Below are 18,024 nucleotides of genomic sequence, written 5' to 3'. Positions count from 1 at the left end.
TGGAAAACATTCAAAAGTTTCTTAAAACTCCTTTTTATTGGATGGAATATAAACAAATTATTGTTGGAGAAGAAAGCTAAATTGAAGTAAAAATGTAGGCTTTTCTGTTCTGTCCTGACTTAATTATTTTTTCCTGTTCAAAATTGTTGTGGGCGTATTTCGGGTGTTCTGTCCCTTTAATAGATAACGCTCTGTGCACTTGCCAAAAAAGGGAGTGACTGTCAGCTAGTGGGACAGCCACGTCATGCACACTATGGAAAATTATGTTCATAATATGTTTGTTGACACTTAAAATGGCTACTGGGCAACGCTTGTTGATATTGAAACATTGGAAACATTGGGACAACATTTTGTTCCTGCATTAGTTGTTGGATCAGTTGGATGTGTTGGATTAACAGTGCCGGTTCAGAGGTTTCTGCTGCCCCCCAGCGGTCTACAGTTGCACCTACAGTCCGGGCTGGGTAACCTCCTCCCCGGCCGCCGCTCTGTGTTTGTGTATGTGGAATGCGGGTCAAGCGGAACTCACGGCTAAAACTACGCTTCACATCAAACTCAAACTCCGGCTGCATCTGCCTGGCGTGCTCTGTATGTACTGTCCAATTTATTGTCAACAATACACGGATTTATGTCATGTGCATTTCTTCCACAGTGTTCTTTACGGAGTATTTGAACGAGTTTATATTTCTGGTATGGTCGCACTAGCAGTCCGCTAGGAAAACGCGACATCGTCATTTAAAATGGCGCCAAAGATTAACCTCAGCCAGTGGAGCGCTGGTAGATCTGCCACACTATGCCCTGCTGGCTAGCCGCACAGATAGCACAACAACATTCTGGTGTTAATTAACTGCTTTAATGTATGTATTTATGTAGATTTCAGAGTGTCTGTTCCAATCAAATTTTGACCCCATAACCTTTGACAGATAGCTGGCTGGGACTGTGGGGTTTGATATTGGGCACCGTATAAGTCAACGTTATGTTAGCACTGGCTAAAGCTAAATACCAACTACTGTAACATACATGTAGCCTCCAGCTAACGAACTAGCCGAGGTTTGCTAACCACCAACGTCAGCTAAGTAGAACGTGCAGACTGACGTTGCTGCGCCTGTTTAGAAACATGCATGTCTCGCGCAAACAGCTCTTATTTGAACCGGAACCTGGTCGGCCAGTTTTGTATAATGGTTTATTTTAAGCCAACTGAAATAGTGGAGTACTTTAAAGCTAAACCTTATCATAAACACATTTCTACTCGAGGTGCCGGGTGTGGGTGGGCCCGCATGTTGCATAACGGTAGTGGGAGATTAGCTATCTGGCTAACGTTGTGCAGCTAGTCTGCTTATAAATGCAACTTTGTGTAGTTTGCTTACACGAAAATTGCAGTTGCAATATAAAAACACAGTATTGCCATCCATGTTTCTCCAAGTTGCCGGGGTAACACGAAACGTAAGCCCCGTTAGCTTAATCGTTAAAGTTAGCCGCTAGTTAGCTAGCCTATACTTTCTGGTGGCTGGAAAAAGGGGCGTCACACATGTCGTAGGTAGCCTGCTGTTAGCATAGCCAGCTAAATTTGGGTAAGCACCTTTCTCCTGCACGCTGGCAAAAGAGCCTGAGATATTTCCACGTTAGGAGTTTGTAGTACTTGTGTTTTTGCACACTTTAATTTGAACTCAACTACACAGGGCATTGTTTTGTCTCTAAGCCGAATGTGTTTACTTCTTGTTGTCATCGTTGAACAGCGGCTGTGTTGTTTACAAATACAACCCTACAGGGATGGTGTGCTGTCTGATTAGAAAGAAAACAGGTGAAATAATGAAAGTGTTTTGACTCTTGTGTCCCTCTGGTTTGCTCTGGTTTATACCTGTCCATGTCCTAGAATTGATATTTAGTAGAGCCATTAGAATATTAAGAGACATGATCCATTTTGTAAATTAAAGATTTTATTTAAAATCACCATGTGAAGGTGGTCAATAGGGATCCAGTGTCCATTTCTTTTTGGTACAAACAATCCATATGTACCTGACATGAGTATGCTTACCCTTAATGGTGTGATTGTGTGATTTGCATCTTAAAAATGCCTGTAACTAATTAGACTCAACTTCCAATCGTAATATTGTCCTGTTGTTCATGTCTGTGTCTGTCCTTGAGTTGAACAGTTCTTTATAGCTTTTTCTCAGTCCTTTCTGTAATTTAACCCCCTGTCTCCTTAGTGTCCCTAAGCCGGAGCCCTGAAGACCAACAACAATGAAGAGAAGCAGGCACCCAAGCAGCAGCGACGACTCCGACAATGGAAGTAAGCAAAATAATGTCTCTGCTGACTCACTCATACCGAGTCCAAATATAGACCTGAATGAGGTCAGTACGAGCCTGCCACCTTCCTCAATTTTACGAGTGCAATATACGTTCCAGAGAAAATGTGGCATTACATTTTCTTTAGCCAGAGTAGTTGTCTTTTCCTGAAAATGTGTCCTCTATCTTGTAACTGCCAGTGCCAGTAGTGCCCTAGAGAAACAGGAGACAGAGTAGGGACTGGGGGCTCATTTGGACCTCTAAAGACATCCTGGCAGGTCAGGCAGAGGCAAATAAACGACCTGGGTGAACAAATTCAGAAACGTTTTCGGGTTTGTTTTGGTTAACAAGATCTCTAATGACTGAGGTTTTAATACATCATATAAAATGTAGGGATATATATTTAACAATGAAAAACCAGATGAATGTGAAGAAGCTTCCTTTGATTTGTTTTGAGTTACTTATCATCCAATTTATCTAATGTGCCATCTGCAATAAAAACAAACCCTGAGCTCTTACTGGAAATTACTTTCAGCGGAGATCTGGTTCCGGGTTTTGTTATGGAAACAGTAAACGAATTAAGGGAGCAATTATTCATGGGTTTGAGCTCCCACATGTAGTGTAATTAAAGGCTTTGGTCTCAAACAGGTGATTTGGAATGGCAAATGGCTGCTGCTGCTGCATGTAATTAATTTATAGTAAGTCCAAATTCAATAAGTAGAGCAGTAAAGAGATGAAATTAGGAACAGAAAATACCAGTTATGCCCCATTTTGACTATTCAAATGAACCACTCGTTAGGGGAAATCCAGACATTTTTGAAGATGAGATTTTGTTCGTTAGAGCAGAAACAGAAGAAATGTTGAGACGTCTAACAGTCTGTGGTGTTTCTCCTGCAGGTAATTCTACATGCTGGTCCCAGCATTCGTCACAGCCCAGGAGGGGGACTGGGCAGAAACCGTCAGAGGTACGTCCGTCTAAACCTGTGACTATGATGTTTCTTGTGGGTTAAACTTGTGTATCGGTCAAACTCATTTGACCTAAACGTTGATTCAAAATAAAGTTGGGCCACTGTGTGAATACAACGTGCAGGCATTAAATTCATAATGAAAGTATATTTACAGGAAACAAGTACGTTTATAAGTTTAAACATAAAAAACGTTGACTTTGTATTGTGTTCATTTAAAGATACATCATAAAGCATGAACAAATTGTCCTATTTTGCTTTATTTATATTGTACACAGCCTGCAAACTCTGTGGCATTGGGCTTGTAGCTTCTGCTGTTTTCAAATTTTTGAGCTACAAAAACATATTTTTAATACAGATATTAACTTCTAAAACGGTCTTTACAAGTTAAGGAACAAATTGATAAGAAGTAATTTATTAAACTAAACTACTTCCTCATTTCACAGTGGGTAATTGGGCTGGAAACATACTCGTTATCTGCTGTACAGTCTGTGGACTTGGTCCCTCCAGGCCACTGTACACTCCCTCTGACTAAGAGCCAATCAAATCAAAACAAAACACTCTCTGACTCTGGCCCAAGCCAGATCCTGATTGGCTGGTTCCTGGATGGCCATCTGCACACAACGTGGTAGTTTTTAACCCATGCAAACACTCATGCAGTATCTGTACGAGGGGGGAAAAAAGCTATGATTATTATTTTATAAATATTTTAAAATACATTTATATCCTTTGCACTGTTAATTTGTACACATTGGAGCTTATTTGAGCATTAGGATAATTATTTATGCTCAATAAATCATTAAGGCTGCTTTGCCAGTGTTTTGGAAGCCAAAATGTAGCTGCATGATTACTGCAGAGATTATCTGATTGTCTGTTTTCCAAGGCCTTATATTACGCTTTTTAAAACCTGCACAGAACATTCATACAACTCAAATCATAAACAAAAGTGTAGTAAATTCTCAAACCCTCTGATAGCTGAAAACTGTCAAACAACGAACATTTGAACAAAGAATTTCACCCTAACACGTGAAGTGACAGCGCTGTGGTTGGTGTATTGTCCAAGAGGGGTTTGCAGAGTGTAGTGATTCATGTTTTCATGCCACTGCTGCAGGTGTTCAGGACGGACCTGATCACCGCCATGAAGGTGCATGACTCGTACCAGCTGAACCCCGAGGACTACTACGTCCTCGCCGACCCGTGGAGGCAGGAGTGGGAGAAGGGCGTCCAGGTTCCCGTCAGCCCCCAGTCCATCCCACAGCCGGTCGCCAGGTAGGGCAAAATTAAGACTGCTTTGAGACCCAAAAAAGTCACATGTTAGATTCTGTGTTGTTCTCATACGGGCATGCAGGAGAGGATCATGAGGATGAGATGTCACTGCTTCCTGTTGAGGTGGCTATTTAACGCCTGTTTCTTAAAGGAGCTGTGTTTTTAATATATTTAGTTTTGCTGTATCACAGTCTGATAGTTTGGTGTCAAGCAATGCTCCCTGTTATAAGATTTAAAGTCCTTAAAGCTTTAAACATTTCTGTGGTATTCATGACTTAAGCTAGACTAGCTAGAAAATGTAACAGCCAATCTAATCTCGGCCATTTTAGCTTCATGATTATGGCACAGAAAAACTTCTACTGGTAAATAAGCCAGAATATTTTTATACATGCAGGATAGTAAACTGAATTGTCTCCTGTCTGTGCTCTGCAGAGTGCTGGCAGAGAAAGGAAAGGAGGTTATGTTCGTCAGGCCAAAGAAGTTGATCCGGACGTCGGGCACAGAGGCGCTGGGCTACGTAGACATCCGGACGCTGGCGGAGGGGATGTGCCGCTACGACCTGAACGAGGAAGACGTGGCCTGGCTGCAGATCACCAACCAGGAGTTTGCAGAGATGGGTGAGTAACCGAGCCTGGTGGTCATTTTGTAGACACTGTTAATTTTGGATTTAGTCTTAAGACGAAAATGCTCCTTAGTTTTAGTCTCATTTTTACCCTTTATAGTTTTAGTTGACGAAAACTCAAAACATTTTAGTCCAGTAAAGTCATCACACTTTAGTCCAAACGTTCTCTCTTTCTAAACTCAATCAGCCTGATTCAAAGAGTCCTTCCATCCGTCCTTACATTAATTGTTTCCTGACGATATTCTGCACGGGTCATAAAGATCCTCAGCTGAGGTTATGTATATGGAAACATCTGGAACGTCACATTGCGCATGTAAAGCCACAGAACGAAGCCGTGCAGCTACAGTAGCACAAACTGCACGTTCCTCACTTGCGTTATTTACAGCAGCAGCGTTGGTATTTACCGTTAGAACGTTTCATATATTTATCATCACTTCTCAGTTAAAGGGTTTGACCGACGTCATTTTTCGTCATAACTTTCGTTAACAACTACAACCGTTGTAGACGTCATTGGGACATTAAAATACATTTCTACAAAAGTCCATTGATGATGATTTTTTTTTTGGTTTGTGGGTAATTTTTTTTTACCTTTTTGATTTGATGTTTTAATTTATTTCGGCTCGTGATGAACACAAAGCCAACCAGCTTGTTTTTATTTCCAACTTCTTCACATCCAGATTCTCTAAACTTTCTTTGACCTAAACACTAAATTAAATGCAGAGTGACAGCTGACAACCTGACTATGCATTAATCAGTCACCAACATTTGATTTAGCCTTAGCTGATTTTACCCAAACTGAATGTTGTTTTCCTGTTTAGCTTTTCATTGTGGTGGACTTCACAGTTTTAGCAGCTCTGATGTTGATTCTTTATGACGGTGAAGCTTGAAACTCCTCTGAAAACAAAATACAGGCTAAAGCGTCAGATTTAATTTTATTATCATCCCCTGTTGTGAAAATAAACACATTTGCAGTCGGATAAAAATGTCAGTAAGAAATGATTTTCAATTTAGTGATTTATCCTGGTCTGAACTCCCTGTCAGGTTGTGGGTTCACAGAGTTTCTGCTCCTGGTAGGCAGGGAGGGTTATTTTAGGCTGCTTGTGTTGCTTTGACCACATGTTTGTGTTGTCTCCAGTTGAGCTCTTTCAATGGTGTCTTTATGGTTAGATGAGTCACAGAGTAAACTTCAGAGTCAAACCTGTAATTAAGCGTAATTTCACTGTTTGGTGGGAAGAGTTATCTCCGAAATGTCAGCTGTTTACAGAGAGAAACAACCATTTTGAATATGTTCACCGTGACTTTAACATTAAATTCAACAAGTTTGAAAAGGTCAGTGGTTATATTTACTGAAGTCACAGAGAAAGAAGTGTTTGATCTGTCTGGTTACTTCATGAAGCTTAGTGAAGTAAAACACATTCTCCCTGCTTTTCCAGCCTTGCCGCCGCTGGACGAGATCACCATGGAGCGCGTGATGGAGGAATTTGAGCGCTGCTGCCATGACAACATGACGCACGCCATGGAGACGGAGGAGGGGCTGGGCATCGAGTACGACGAGGACGTGGTGTGCGACGTCTGCCAGTCGCCCGACGGGGAGGACAACAACGAGATGGTGTTCTGCGACAAGTGCAACATCTGCGTGCACCAGGTCAGAGGTCAAAACGCACACACATACTCATTTAACTCACTTTAGATGGAAAGAAAATCAATAGTCGTAAAATTCAGACTTTTTTAAAATAGTCACCACATACAGAGTGAAATCTCTGGTCCATAATTCCTTTTGTTTTGATGATGTCTGTTCATTGCTTCCATTTTTGATGTATTTATTAAAGGGATCAGCTGGATCATTCGGCGCTTGTTTGTTTAATCCGCTTCATAAAAATGATCGATGCAGGCGTATAACTGTCTCTGTGTTGTGCCTGGAGTGTGGATGTTTACATTAGCGGAGCGCTGTCTAACCCCATTATCACTCAACAGTATAAAACACTTCACACATGAAGGACGACAATGTCCTCAGGCCCCCACCGTGAACGGCACTTTGTCATTTCCATAATATCTTTGTTTGTTGTGTCTTCTACAAACTGCTGACACAAACAGCTGATCCGACACCATGCTCTGCAGGCGTAGTAACACGTATGCGTTGCAGTCCACACAAAGAGGCTTTTTTTACTGAAAACGCAGTGAATTATTCAAATATAGCGTAGAATTAAAAGCAGAAACTATTGATTTGTAGGTGAGACGTCCTGATAAGTGGATAAATTACGTGTGAAATTGACCCTATCTGCAGCGAGACATAGCCTAGCATCCGTGCCGACACTCCGGCAGATTTCTCAATACAGGTGCCATGCTGACCGACATCCACTATATGTAGTACACTTACTATTGATAAGTATCTCATACAACCCCACTTCAAACAAATCGAACTATCCCTTTAATTTAGCCTTGATTTAGCAGTGTTATGAGTTTGCGCAACTTTTCCTTTTTAATTTGAGACACTTTATAAAACAGTATCAGCTGAATGTCTTGAATATAAACCAGATACTGTCACTGTCCTGATTTACCCTTAAATCCTGCTTACATTTACTTAACAATGAATTAAAAATAATTGAATGCATAAGACCAAAAGGAGGTCAGAAAGAAAATGACCCCTCAGTGGCTTTTTACCTTTTTGGGAGGAAAAATGACCTAGTCATATTCTTCCAGCTAACTTTGTGGCCTGAAAGGCGGCTGCACACTGCCCAGACAAACGCCGACCAACTCAACTGTCGGGTCTGTATTTGTCAGATGGAGTTGTTTGAGTTTGACATGTCCAGTTGGGTTCGGTGGAGTCGTGGGAAGTTGGAACAATGTGCTCCTTTTCCCAACAAACCGCAACATTCTGAGTGTGCGTTCCCATGACAACTAGCCTGTACTCACGTGCTGAACATCAATACGCACGACTTTCTTTTTCTAATGTCGGCTAACTATCTGTCCGTTAAGCACTTAGTTTAGTTTATAAAGTAGGCAACAAAAGTCAGTCCTGTCAACTGATGTCTGGGCAGTGTGGAGCTGGCAGTTGGCTTCCGGAACATTCTAAAGGCTGAAACCAGCAACTGCCAACTTCAGAATGTTGGGGTGAGCTGGGCGTCGTCTGAGCAGAGAGCAGCCACCTTCAAAGCTTAATTTGGCTGTGGTAAAAAGCAAAATTAAAGTGACTGGTCTCACATGTCAGGTGAGCTGTAGTTTCAGTTTAATCTGATACATACACACACTTTCTCTTTTCATTTGTTGCTGCTGTATCGCTTTCCACTAATCCGTCGTTTGTTTGCGTTTCTCAGGCGTGTTACGGCATCCAGAAGGTCCCAAAGGGCAGCTGGCTGTGCCGGATCTGCGCCCTCGGCATCCTGCCAAAGTGCCAGTTGTGTCCCAAGAAGGGAGGAGCCATGAAGCCGACCCGGAGTGGAACCAAGTGGGTCCACGTCAGCTGTGCCTTGTGGATTCCAGAGGTGAAGGAAAAAATCTACCTGTTTACAGTCTTTGTTATTTTTATGTTTGTATTTTTTATTTTATTTTTAGACACGTTACTCTGCCTTTTTTTAATGTAGTGTTAATTGCAGTGTGACTCTTTTATAAACAATAGAAAAGTGGGAATTTAACTTTTAACAATTTAACACCAACAACTACACGTGGAAAAAAAAGTTACAGCAGATTTCCAGGAAAAACTTGGCCTTGATATCGATTATTCTCAAATTGCAGTAAAAGAAATGATATTCTTCCCTGTGAGTACAAAGGCAACAATAACATACAAATTTGTGTCAGGTTTTTATATCTACTTTTAAAGGTTTAAAGATGTTCCCATCAGTGTTTCATAGCAATCTAAGACGTCTCCACCTGCTTTAGTGTGAAAAAATGTGGATTTTCACATGAGAGCAGCCGTAAATGGCTCCTTTCTAAGGGATGAATTGTTTGGTTTTGAAAGAAATGTCAGTTAAGTTAGTAAAAGTTAAATAAAACGGAGTGAGTAGGTTGAATAAATCCAGTTTGTATTATTTATTTGACCAAACACCGTTACACACCGGCAGCTGCTTGTTCTGTGCAATAAGACATCACAGGAGTGGCGGCAATTCAACCCTCTGTGTACACAAACACCCATGTCTGTATTTGCTTTGCTAAATGAGTCAACACCATCTGCACTGACGTGTGAACAACAACTGCCTCCCATGACGATGTTCAATGTGCCGCGCAGGTGAGCATCGGCAACCCGGAGAAGATGGAGCCGATCACCAACGTGTCCCAGATTCCCAGCAACAGATGGGCTCTGATCTGCTGCCTGTGCAAAGAGAAGACCGGAGCGTGCATACAGGTAGAGTCACCGCTCACATTTCACTCCCATAACACAGCGAGAGAGAGAGAGAGACATTTAATGAGATGTGAAAAGCGACGCGTGAGCCAGCAGTGAGATATCCTCGCTGTGAAGGAGAGAGGTGTTTTTAATTTCCCCTGATTTTCAAACGCAAGCAAACACGGGGAATGAGAGAGTTATGATTTCACTGCTCAGCAGGTTTGAGGAGTGAGGAGGCAGCTGATCAGTCAGCACAAAAAACTAAATATATCTCTAATTGTAGTTTGTTATACAAACCTTGTAGATTTAATTCTAACGCCTTTGAGTAAGAGCAGGAAAAATAACACCAGCTATGTCCTTCCAACTGTTTATACCAGGTAGTTTTACTGTGTAATTTAATGTAGTGCAGGTGTCAAATTATTATGATGCTGCAAGTCTACATGTGCTGTTTTTTAACAACACGTTTACACATTGAAAGATGAGAATCGAGTGTATTTAGGAACACAAGATTGAATCAGGTTTTGAACGTAGAACCAAACTGTCATTTTGATTAAAAAAAGAGTTCCAGTGCTGCCCTGAATGATGGATAGGAGTTACACAACACCACTTTCCTTGATTGAAAATAAAATGTAGGTCAAGTTTTAAAGGGTGAATAATTTGATAGCGATAACAGAGATTTAAAACCCAACCCCTGGCTGCAGAGAGGCTGATTTGCACACAAAGCTCTGTTACTTCTGATTGATTTGGTCGGTTAAAAGAAAAACTGGAACCTTGATAAAGCTGTGCATTAGTACCAACACTTTGCGCTTCAGCAAATGCAACCAACAGGCGCATCTCGAAAATCTGCATCCAGATGATATGTATGTTTATTACATATACAAGTAGTTGCGCCTCTTGTTGTATTATCTTCCTGCTCATATGGACATAAAGCGCCAAAAAATAGACATTTGAATGGTTCAAACCCGTTTGCTTTTTTAAAAGGAATAATCAAAGGTCGTTTTTTGTTTTTTGTACAACGTATTTGTCGCCTCACAGCTAGAAGGTTCCTGCTTTGAATCCCGGCTCAGACGTAGCGGGCCTTTCTGTGTGGTGTGCATGTTCTCTCTGGGTACTCCGGCTTCCTACCACAGTCCAAAAACATGCTCGTTAGGTTACTTGGGAGCCCTTTTTACACCGCGGCTCCGCCTCAGAGTCGTAACGAAGCTCCGCCATCATGCAGCCTTGGCATTGTACTTGGGACCAAGCAACGCCGGCGTAAAGCCGTCCGAGTGTGTGTTTTTACACAACATTCCAGTGTTGCGAAGGTGTAAACAAACACACACACAGCGCTGTTCGCCCTGCCAGCTCTGCTGTTTATACAGACGCCGTTGTTACTACCTCAGATGCAGTGCGACTTCGCCCCACCATTCCGCCGCCGTGCGTTTTTATATAGAAGACAGAATGCAGCAGAGGTGTAATAATCCCGCATTGAACTGGCAGTGTAAAAGGGGCTCTAAAATTGCACGTAGGTGTGAATGTGAGCGTGACAGGTTGTCTGTCTCTGTGTGTCAGCCCTGTGATTCACTAGCGATCAGTTCAGGGAGGTACCATGCCTCTCGCCCAGTGACAGCTGGGATTGGCTCCAGCCCCCCTGACCCTGAACAGGATAAGCAGTATAGATAATGTGTTGCCAGACAAAAATAAAACTGCAACTGAGAAATGCTGCCCCCTGTGGAACTCATCCAGGAAGAAGCAGCAAAAAAAAGACATTTCATTTTTCACTTTTTTTTTTCTGTAAGAAGCTCTTCCATTTTCTAACATGAATATCAGACACAATTACTGACTTCAGATGAACGTAAAATGTGCTTATTATAGTTCCTATTCGCTGTCTAACAATGTTGTGTTTGCTGTGTCTGTAGTGCTCAGCGAAAAACTGCCGGACTGCCTTCCACGTGACGTGCGGCCTCCACGCCAGCCTTGAAATGAACACCATCCTCACCGAGGACGACGAGGTCAAGTTCAAGTCCTACTGCCCCAAACACTCCGGGCTCGAGGGCGCAGAGTGCAGGGACCGAGACTCAGGAGGCGAGGAGGAGAAGGAGAGCGCCAGAGACAAGAAGGGCAAGAGGAGAGGCAGAGTAAGAGGGGAGGAAGATGCCGCCTCCTCCTCTTCCTCTCCCTACGTCGCTCCTCAGCTCATCAGCAGAGCGCCAACAGATCTGGAGGCGCTCAGCAGCCGCCAGCAGGAGAAGAGGGTCAACCTCCGCAAGCTGAAGCTGCAGGCGATAGAGGAGGACTTCTACCAGTTTGTGGAGGTGGAGGAGGTGGCCAGTCACCTGAAGCTGCAGCCGGAGGTGGTGGACTTCCTCTTCCAGTACTGGAAGCTGAAACGCAAAGCCAACTTCAACCAGCCGCTCCTCACGCCCAAGAAGGACGAGGAGGAGAGCCTGGCGCGCCGCGAGCAGGAGGTGCTGCTGCGGCGCCTGCAGCTCTTCACTCACCTCCGTCAGGACCTGGAGAGGGTAGGTTTCTACTTCCGCTGGAGCAAGGCTCACAGGAGCACAGGGAGGAGCAGGGAGAGGAAGGAAAGCATCTTCAAGAGGAGGATGGACGGAGATAAATAAACTTTTGAGAAATTTTGAGTGTTGTTGAGAAGTTTGTAGATAAGTTTTTTCACTCTTAGAGGAGAAATGACAGCAGAAAGACATAAATGAAAAGAAAATCAACATTGTTACGCAGCTTGAGATCGTATAACTGGAGAATGGCAGCTCTCCCTACAGGTGAGACAGGAAGCAGCCACATTAAAGTCCACAAAAACAGTAAAATGTCGAACTCTTTTGAAGTTGAAAAACTGTTTGTACAGTACCTAAAATACAGGTATAAGTGTGAATAATAAATACAATATATATGGACATAAAGAACACTTTTAATAGATAAGAATATACGGTATGATCTTAAACAAGACTGCTCATTTAGTCTTTACGATAGACGATGCAGTCCAAGGATATTAACTTTACACTTAGAAAGTTAGGTAGTAAGTTAACTTAAATAATCTCTGAAGGGAAATTAAAATGTATCATCCAGAAACATTGAAGTGTAAAGACAACCGGTACAATAACTCAACTGGGAGAGATAAATAAAACATTCACATTGTAGAAGCTGCAGACAGTGTAAACCAAACTCATGACAGTCTGTCTAAAGAAGCTGTTGTTGCTCCTCAGGTCCGTAACCTGACCTACATGGTGACTCGGAGGGAGAAGATGAAGCGCTCGTTGTGGAGAGTCCAGGAGCAGATCTTTCAGCACCAGGTTCGACTGCTGGACCACGAGCTGCTCACAGGTAAGTCAGAAAAACGAGACGATGTCAGAGTCGTTCAGGTGATGGTTTATGGACTTGTCTGACTTCTTGCGTTCCAGGTCTTTTTAACAATCTCATTTAAAGTTAGCAACTTCCAACTTGTATCAACACTTTCAGCAGACAGGCTTTTATAGGTTTTTTTTATTTGTAGACGATTTAATTTTTAAAGTCGAGCTGAAACGGTATCTCGAGAGTATCTAGCTTCCGTATCGCGATGTATTTCCGAGTGAAACAGGACGTGCAGGCGGGACATATCATTAGAGGGATTTGATTTGATCGTTGAGAAGTGGGCGTAGACAGACGTTCTCCACAGCGCAGTAGCTAGCTAACTGACCGAGCGTTCTTGGTGCTCTGCGGCTAAATGTTGCAGATTGATTGGTTGAAATTGTTTGGTGCTAACTTACGTAAGCACGCGGGAAATTTAGTTTTACCGGAAGAAAAAATGATCGGATTTTGATATAAGAATACGAAGAAATTGATTTTCTGTATATAGAAAACCAAAACTAAAGGGATAAGCAGGGGGCTTAAAACGCAGCCCTGTGGTGCTCCGCTGTTAATGAGGAATGAGGAGTGTTCACCCTTACCACATTTTTAATACTAGTTTAATTTCCACCAGAAAGGAGTCCTTTATTTGGACACTTCAACAGGCATTAGCAGAAAAAATTTAAATTTAAAATATTTGAAAGAATAATGTAAAAAAAATTCATAATGTTTTGCTGAATTTAAACACTTCTCGTGTCCGTTGCAGGAGATCCTTCAGCGAAGGATTTGGAGAAGCTCTTCTCTCTGGGCTGGTTATCGTCTCAGGGCTCCCAGTCCCGCTCCTCCTGGAGCAACTCTGAACTGAAAACCAAACGAGGGTCTTTAAAGCAGGAACGAAGGAGAAGCTGTGACAGAAAAGGCCTCTCCGACTCCCCGCACACTTATAGGAAAGACAATCTGAGCAAACCACTGGAGACAAAGGACAGTAAAAAGTCTGCACCTGCTGAAGCCACAAGCGACGCCAAAATCTTGAACTCTGAGATCAGCCAGGAAATTCAGTTCCTCAAGATTCAGAAGCCAGAAGTTTTTCAGGAGACAATGAATGTCAAGACGCACAAACCTGAGAGCAGGAAAGGCTCGAGGAGGGAGGCTGAGCACGACGGGCTGAACAGGCGGAAACGAGACAACGAGCATGAGCAAGAGGAGAGGAGGAGGAAGAGGCGGAGCGACGTGACGGAGAGCTTCCCTGGCCAGGTGAAGAACAAGTTCACGTCAAAACATCTGGAGAAAACGGTGTCCATCAGGCTGGTCGATATCAGGAGCTCCGACACCGACGACTACTTCATGGAGGAGAGGATGAGTAAAAGAAGCCATGCTTCAGACGCCAGCATGGTCTCAGACGCCAAAGCTAACGGCTGGCTGAGGAAGTCAAACGGTTCGCACACACCCAGCCGACATGTGGGCGGACATCTTAAAGGCTGGGGGAAGTTCAGGATCCCGAAGAGGAATGAGAGGAAGGAAGAGGAGGAGGAGGAGGAAGAAGAGGAGGAGGAGGACGTTGAGCATCACAAGCCGCTGTTGAGGCAGCTGAGCAACACGCCGGAACCGTCGTACCAGACCAGGACCAGGCTCCGCACGGGGGCAGACAACGACGGCTACACCTCCGACTCCAAACCGGCCGACGGCGAGATGGAGCCCTGCCTGAAGCGATGCCACTCCCACCAGCTGAGGGGCGACTCGTCTCTCACTCGCCGCTACGGCTCTGACATCATCCGCCGCGGCGTGCTGGCGTCCTGATGGCGAAGAAACACTTGTTGAAAATAAGCTGCACTGTGTTTGTCGGAAAAGAACGACGGTCGCTCTTTGTACCTTTATTTTTCTGGATGAATCGTAAAAAAAAAAAATGCCTAGATTAAAAACAGAGCTGATATTTATTTTTTATTTGTAACATATGTAAATCTGGGAAATATTTTACTTTTTACTTTATTTTGAGCTAGTTTTTATTTTTTTTTTCTCCTTTTTAAAAGTAGAAAGATGTCAAGTTGCCACTTAAACGCTCGCTCAGATATTTACAAGCAGAAGCATCACTAAGATAGGAGGTGTGATCTTTGCTTGGGACCATAAGCTTGCAATGTATTTTTGTTTTTGAGATAGTATTAAACTCAGTTGCACTTAGTTGAAAAGGCTGACAGATGTTAGCGAAATAGAACTCTATAGGTCTTTATTTTTAAATCAAGCTAACAGCTACAAACAGGACGTCTAACTGCCCTTTTACCGCTATTTAAACTCCAGCTACCATCATCTTTTCCGACTGTCTTTAACATGATAACATGAAATGGGAATCCACAAACTGCATCATAAAAGGAATTCAGAATGATGTTTTACTCGTCATCATCAGCACTTAAGTGTAATTGAACTGCGATCGTATCCATCATGTGCCTAACTTTTATTTGAAGCGTTTGCACTACGAGAGGACGGCACAGGTGTGAGGTATGAGTAGAGTTATTTTTACACTGAAAAACAGAAGAAAGCGTTTTGTACCCTCGGCCGCTGCTGTACTACTGTTATGCAAAATGAATCTTTTTTTTTTTTTGTCTTTGTCTTAAAGAGGAATAAAAACTCTGGAGGAATTCAGTCTGTGATTCGTGTCTGATCAATGTCTCCTGCTTTGAATGTACTCATGCTGCAGCTTCAACCTGGAACCTTTAAATTGAACAATATCACACTCGAGGTCGTGTTGTTGTGATGATATTCAGTACAACATTGCGAACTTAAGTGTGATAACAGATAAGAAAAGATAGAACTTTATAAATCTCAAGGGACATTATAGTGCCAGATAGCTCCAAAAATACAGTACAAATAAGAGAAATGCAAAAAACAAATCTAATATAAGTAAAAATATAAAGTGTATGGGTTATTGCTAAAGAGACTGCCTGATAGAAAAACAGTATTACAATAGTTATTTACAGAAGTAGGAATGGTGGCAGTTAAATTGACAGTTACTACTTCTGTTGCACAAGTTTATGAACTTTAAAGATGTGCATGATATAGAATGTAATTGTACGCAATAATTAAAGTCGAGGTGAAATGAAAAATGTAGTTTTAACCCTTTTAGATCACATCCCCGGTAATATTGTGCATCTATTTGACAATATAGGCCAAAAAAAAATACAGGAAATCCATTTCTTCGTATTCTTATATCAAAATCCGATCATTTTTTCTTCCTGTTAAACAAAATATCACGTGTGCTTACATATGCTAGTACCAAACAATTTCAACCAAGAATATCATCACATCCACCTGTCAATCAATCTGCAACATCTAGCCGCAGAGCGCCAAGAACGCTCGGTCAGTTAGCTACCTGGATATGAGATAGATATGACACGCCCACTTCTCAACGATCAAATCAAATCCCTCTAATGATATGTCCCGCCTGCACGTCCTGTTTCACTCGGAAATATGTCACGATACGGAAGCTAGGTACTCTCGAAATGCCGTTTCATATCGACTTTAAGAAAAGATTATATTGCTATATTGCTTTTATACAACAGTTATACAGGCGGCAAATAGTAGTAAAAAGTAATAAGTGATTATTGTTTGCTCGACCAACTCAACTAAAAACTGGACTTTTGTTGCCAAGCAACCCAAACATTCTCCTGCACTCTGCTACTTTGTTTCTATAGTTACCACAGAGCAGCTACTTTGTATGTATTTTTATCTGTGTCTTTTAATGTATGATCAACCAGTGAAATAAGAGTCTATTATGTGATTGAGATGTCCCAGCTTGATTAATGTAGTCTGTATAATAGTAAAGAATGCAAGGTCTTTTAACGAAATAATTAGTTCAAAAATCAATCAACTATAAAATCACTTTTCAAACAAAAACACTTTAACTTGCTTATTCCAGATTTTATTTTTTTTATGCGAGGTTTAATTGCTTTATTTTTTTCCTTGCAAATCCTTTTTTTAATTGAGAAAGAAAAAAAATTAAATGTTAAATGCACTATGTAAGCAGTAGAACACAAACTTTTTCCAAATGTGTGAAACTTTTAAATTAAATCTATCATCTAAGTAAAGAAGGCAATCCATCCTAGAGTAGTTGATTCTTCAATCAGGAGAGGACTGTTTTTGGTCGCTGTGTAATCAGAATAACTCTTACTTAAATTAAGCTCCAAAAGTTTCCAAACAACCAAATCGGTCAAGTTGAATTTTGGGAAAATGTTCAAGTGAAATGCTGCACAAATTTAAGTTTAAGTTTAATTTGGTCACAGGGTTTGAATGTGGTCTGTATAGTACCAGTAACTGTATAGTAAGAGTATTCTATGAAGAGTATACTATGATAGTGTCTAAAACCATTAAAGATAAAAGAATCAACAGTAACATTTCTTACCGATTCAGGCCAGTGGAAAATACACAGTAATTATAACAACTTTCCTTAAGAGTCGAGACATGCAGATGTTCAATTGAAATTTTCATTAACTTAAATAAAAATTCAATTCAATTAAAGTAATAATCTTGAAGATTTTCATTTAAATAAAAGTCTGTTAAGTCACTAACCATCACTGAATGAGGTAACACAAAGGTGATTGAGCCTATGGCCGACTGATGAAAGCCTTTGCATTCGCAGTATTACAGACTGGGTGTCTGTGGCAAATTTAGCTGAAAAAATCTCAAGCGGCGCCCAGTTAGTGACGCGTTTTCCATCAGCCAGCAGTGGTTGGTCTGCCAGAGAGGGTGGGCGGAGCTAAGCGGCTGCTTTTCCGCTCTCAGCAAGTGTTGCGAGTAAACAGTAATCTACTATGGCTGAACAAACAAAGAAAAGATGGATGACTACAGATACATCTTCAAAAATAAGAGAAAATCCCCAAAAAAAGAAACAAACTCGACACTCAGATGAAGGCAAACAGTCTTTGAAGAGTCCAGGAAAATCAAGAGTTATAACTGGGGCCAACCGTGGACGGCACACATGCAGCACTGTCTGGATATCTGGGAAAGTGTGCTCCCGCAATTACTGCTTATCGCCATAGGCGCCGCCAAAGAGAGCAAAACTGATCTTTGAGATTATAACTTTAACCTCCATTGTCTTGCAGGGCATACCCTTAAAAAAAAACAATGAAAAAAAATGACAGATTACTGTCACGGATTACATTTTTGTCTATAATTTTATTTTAGCTCTACTCATCACAATTAAACAGTTACATTTGACCAGAAAAAAAAAGTGAAGCTAGAAGTTTCCACTTCACAGAGGACCT

General features: G+C 41.8%; 1 protein-coding gene across 1 annotated transcript; it reads left to right on the top strand.

Annotated features, from left to right (window-relative positions):
• Nucleotides 1–497: 497 nt before the first annotated feature.
• Nucleotides 498–15,406, top strand: jade1 (jade family PHD finger 1). The gene is made up of 11 exons (XM_069662138.1): nt 498–585; nt 2,205–2,287; nt 3,181–3,248; nt 4,360–4,517; nt 4,947–5,131; nt 6,570–6,781; nt 8,451–8,618; nt 9,359–9,475; nt 11,353–11,955; nt 12,655–12,772; nt 13,539–15,406. Exons 2-11 carry the CDS (start codon nt 2,239–2,241, stop codon nt 14,567–14,569), a joined length of 2,709 nt encoding a protein of 902 aa, XP_069518239.1. The 5' UTR covers nt 498–585; nt 2,205–2,238; the 3' UTR covers nt 14,570–15,406.
• Nucleotides 15,407–18,024: the final 2,618 nt, after the last annotated feature.

The sequence above is a fragment of the Semicossyphus pulcher genome, unplaced genomic scaffold (assembly GCF_022749685.1).
Source record: "Semicossyphus pulcher isolate SPU_LCO1_2020_fin unplaced genomic scaffold, fSemPul1.0.p SCAF_14, whole genome shotgun sequence".
Classification (NCBI taxonomy): Eukaryota; Metazoa; Chordata; class Actinopteri; order Labriformes; family Labridae; genus Semicossyphus; species Semicossyphus pulcher.
Note: the sequence above shows the minus strand (reverse complement) of the source record. Positions and strands in the feature narration are given on the sequence as shown.

Excerpts from the sequence above, each read along its gene's own strand:
- jade1 (XM_069662138.1), top strand. The coding sequence starts at position 2,239 with ATGAAGAGAAGCAGGCACCCAAGCAGCAGCGACGACTCCGACAATGGA. Across the intron at positions 6,782-8,450 it reads GCAACATCTGCGTGCACCAG|GCGTGTTACGGCATCCAGAA; the intron begins GTCAGAGGTCAA and ends TGCGTTTCTCAG. Across the intron at positions 12,773-13,538 it reads GGACCACGAGCTGCTCACAG|GAGATCCTTCAGCGAAGGAT; the intron begins GTAAGTCAGAAA and ends TGTCCGTTGCAG.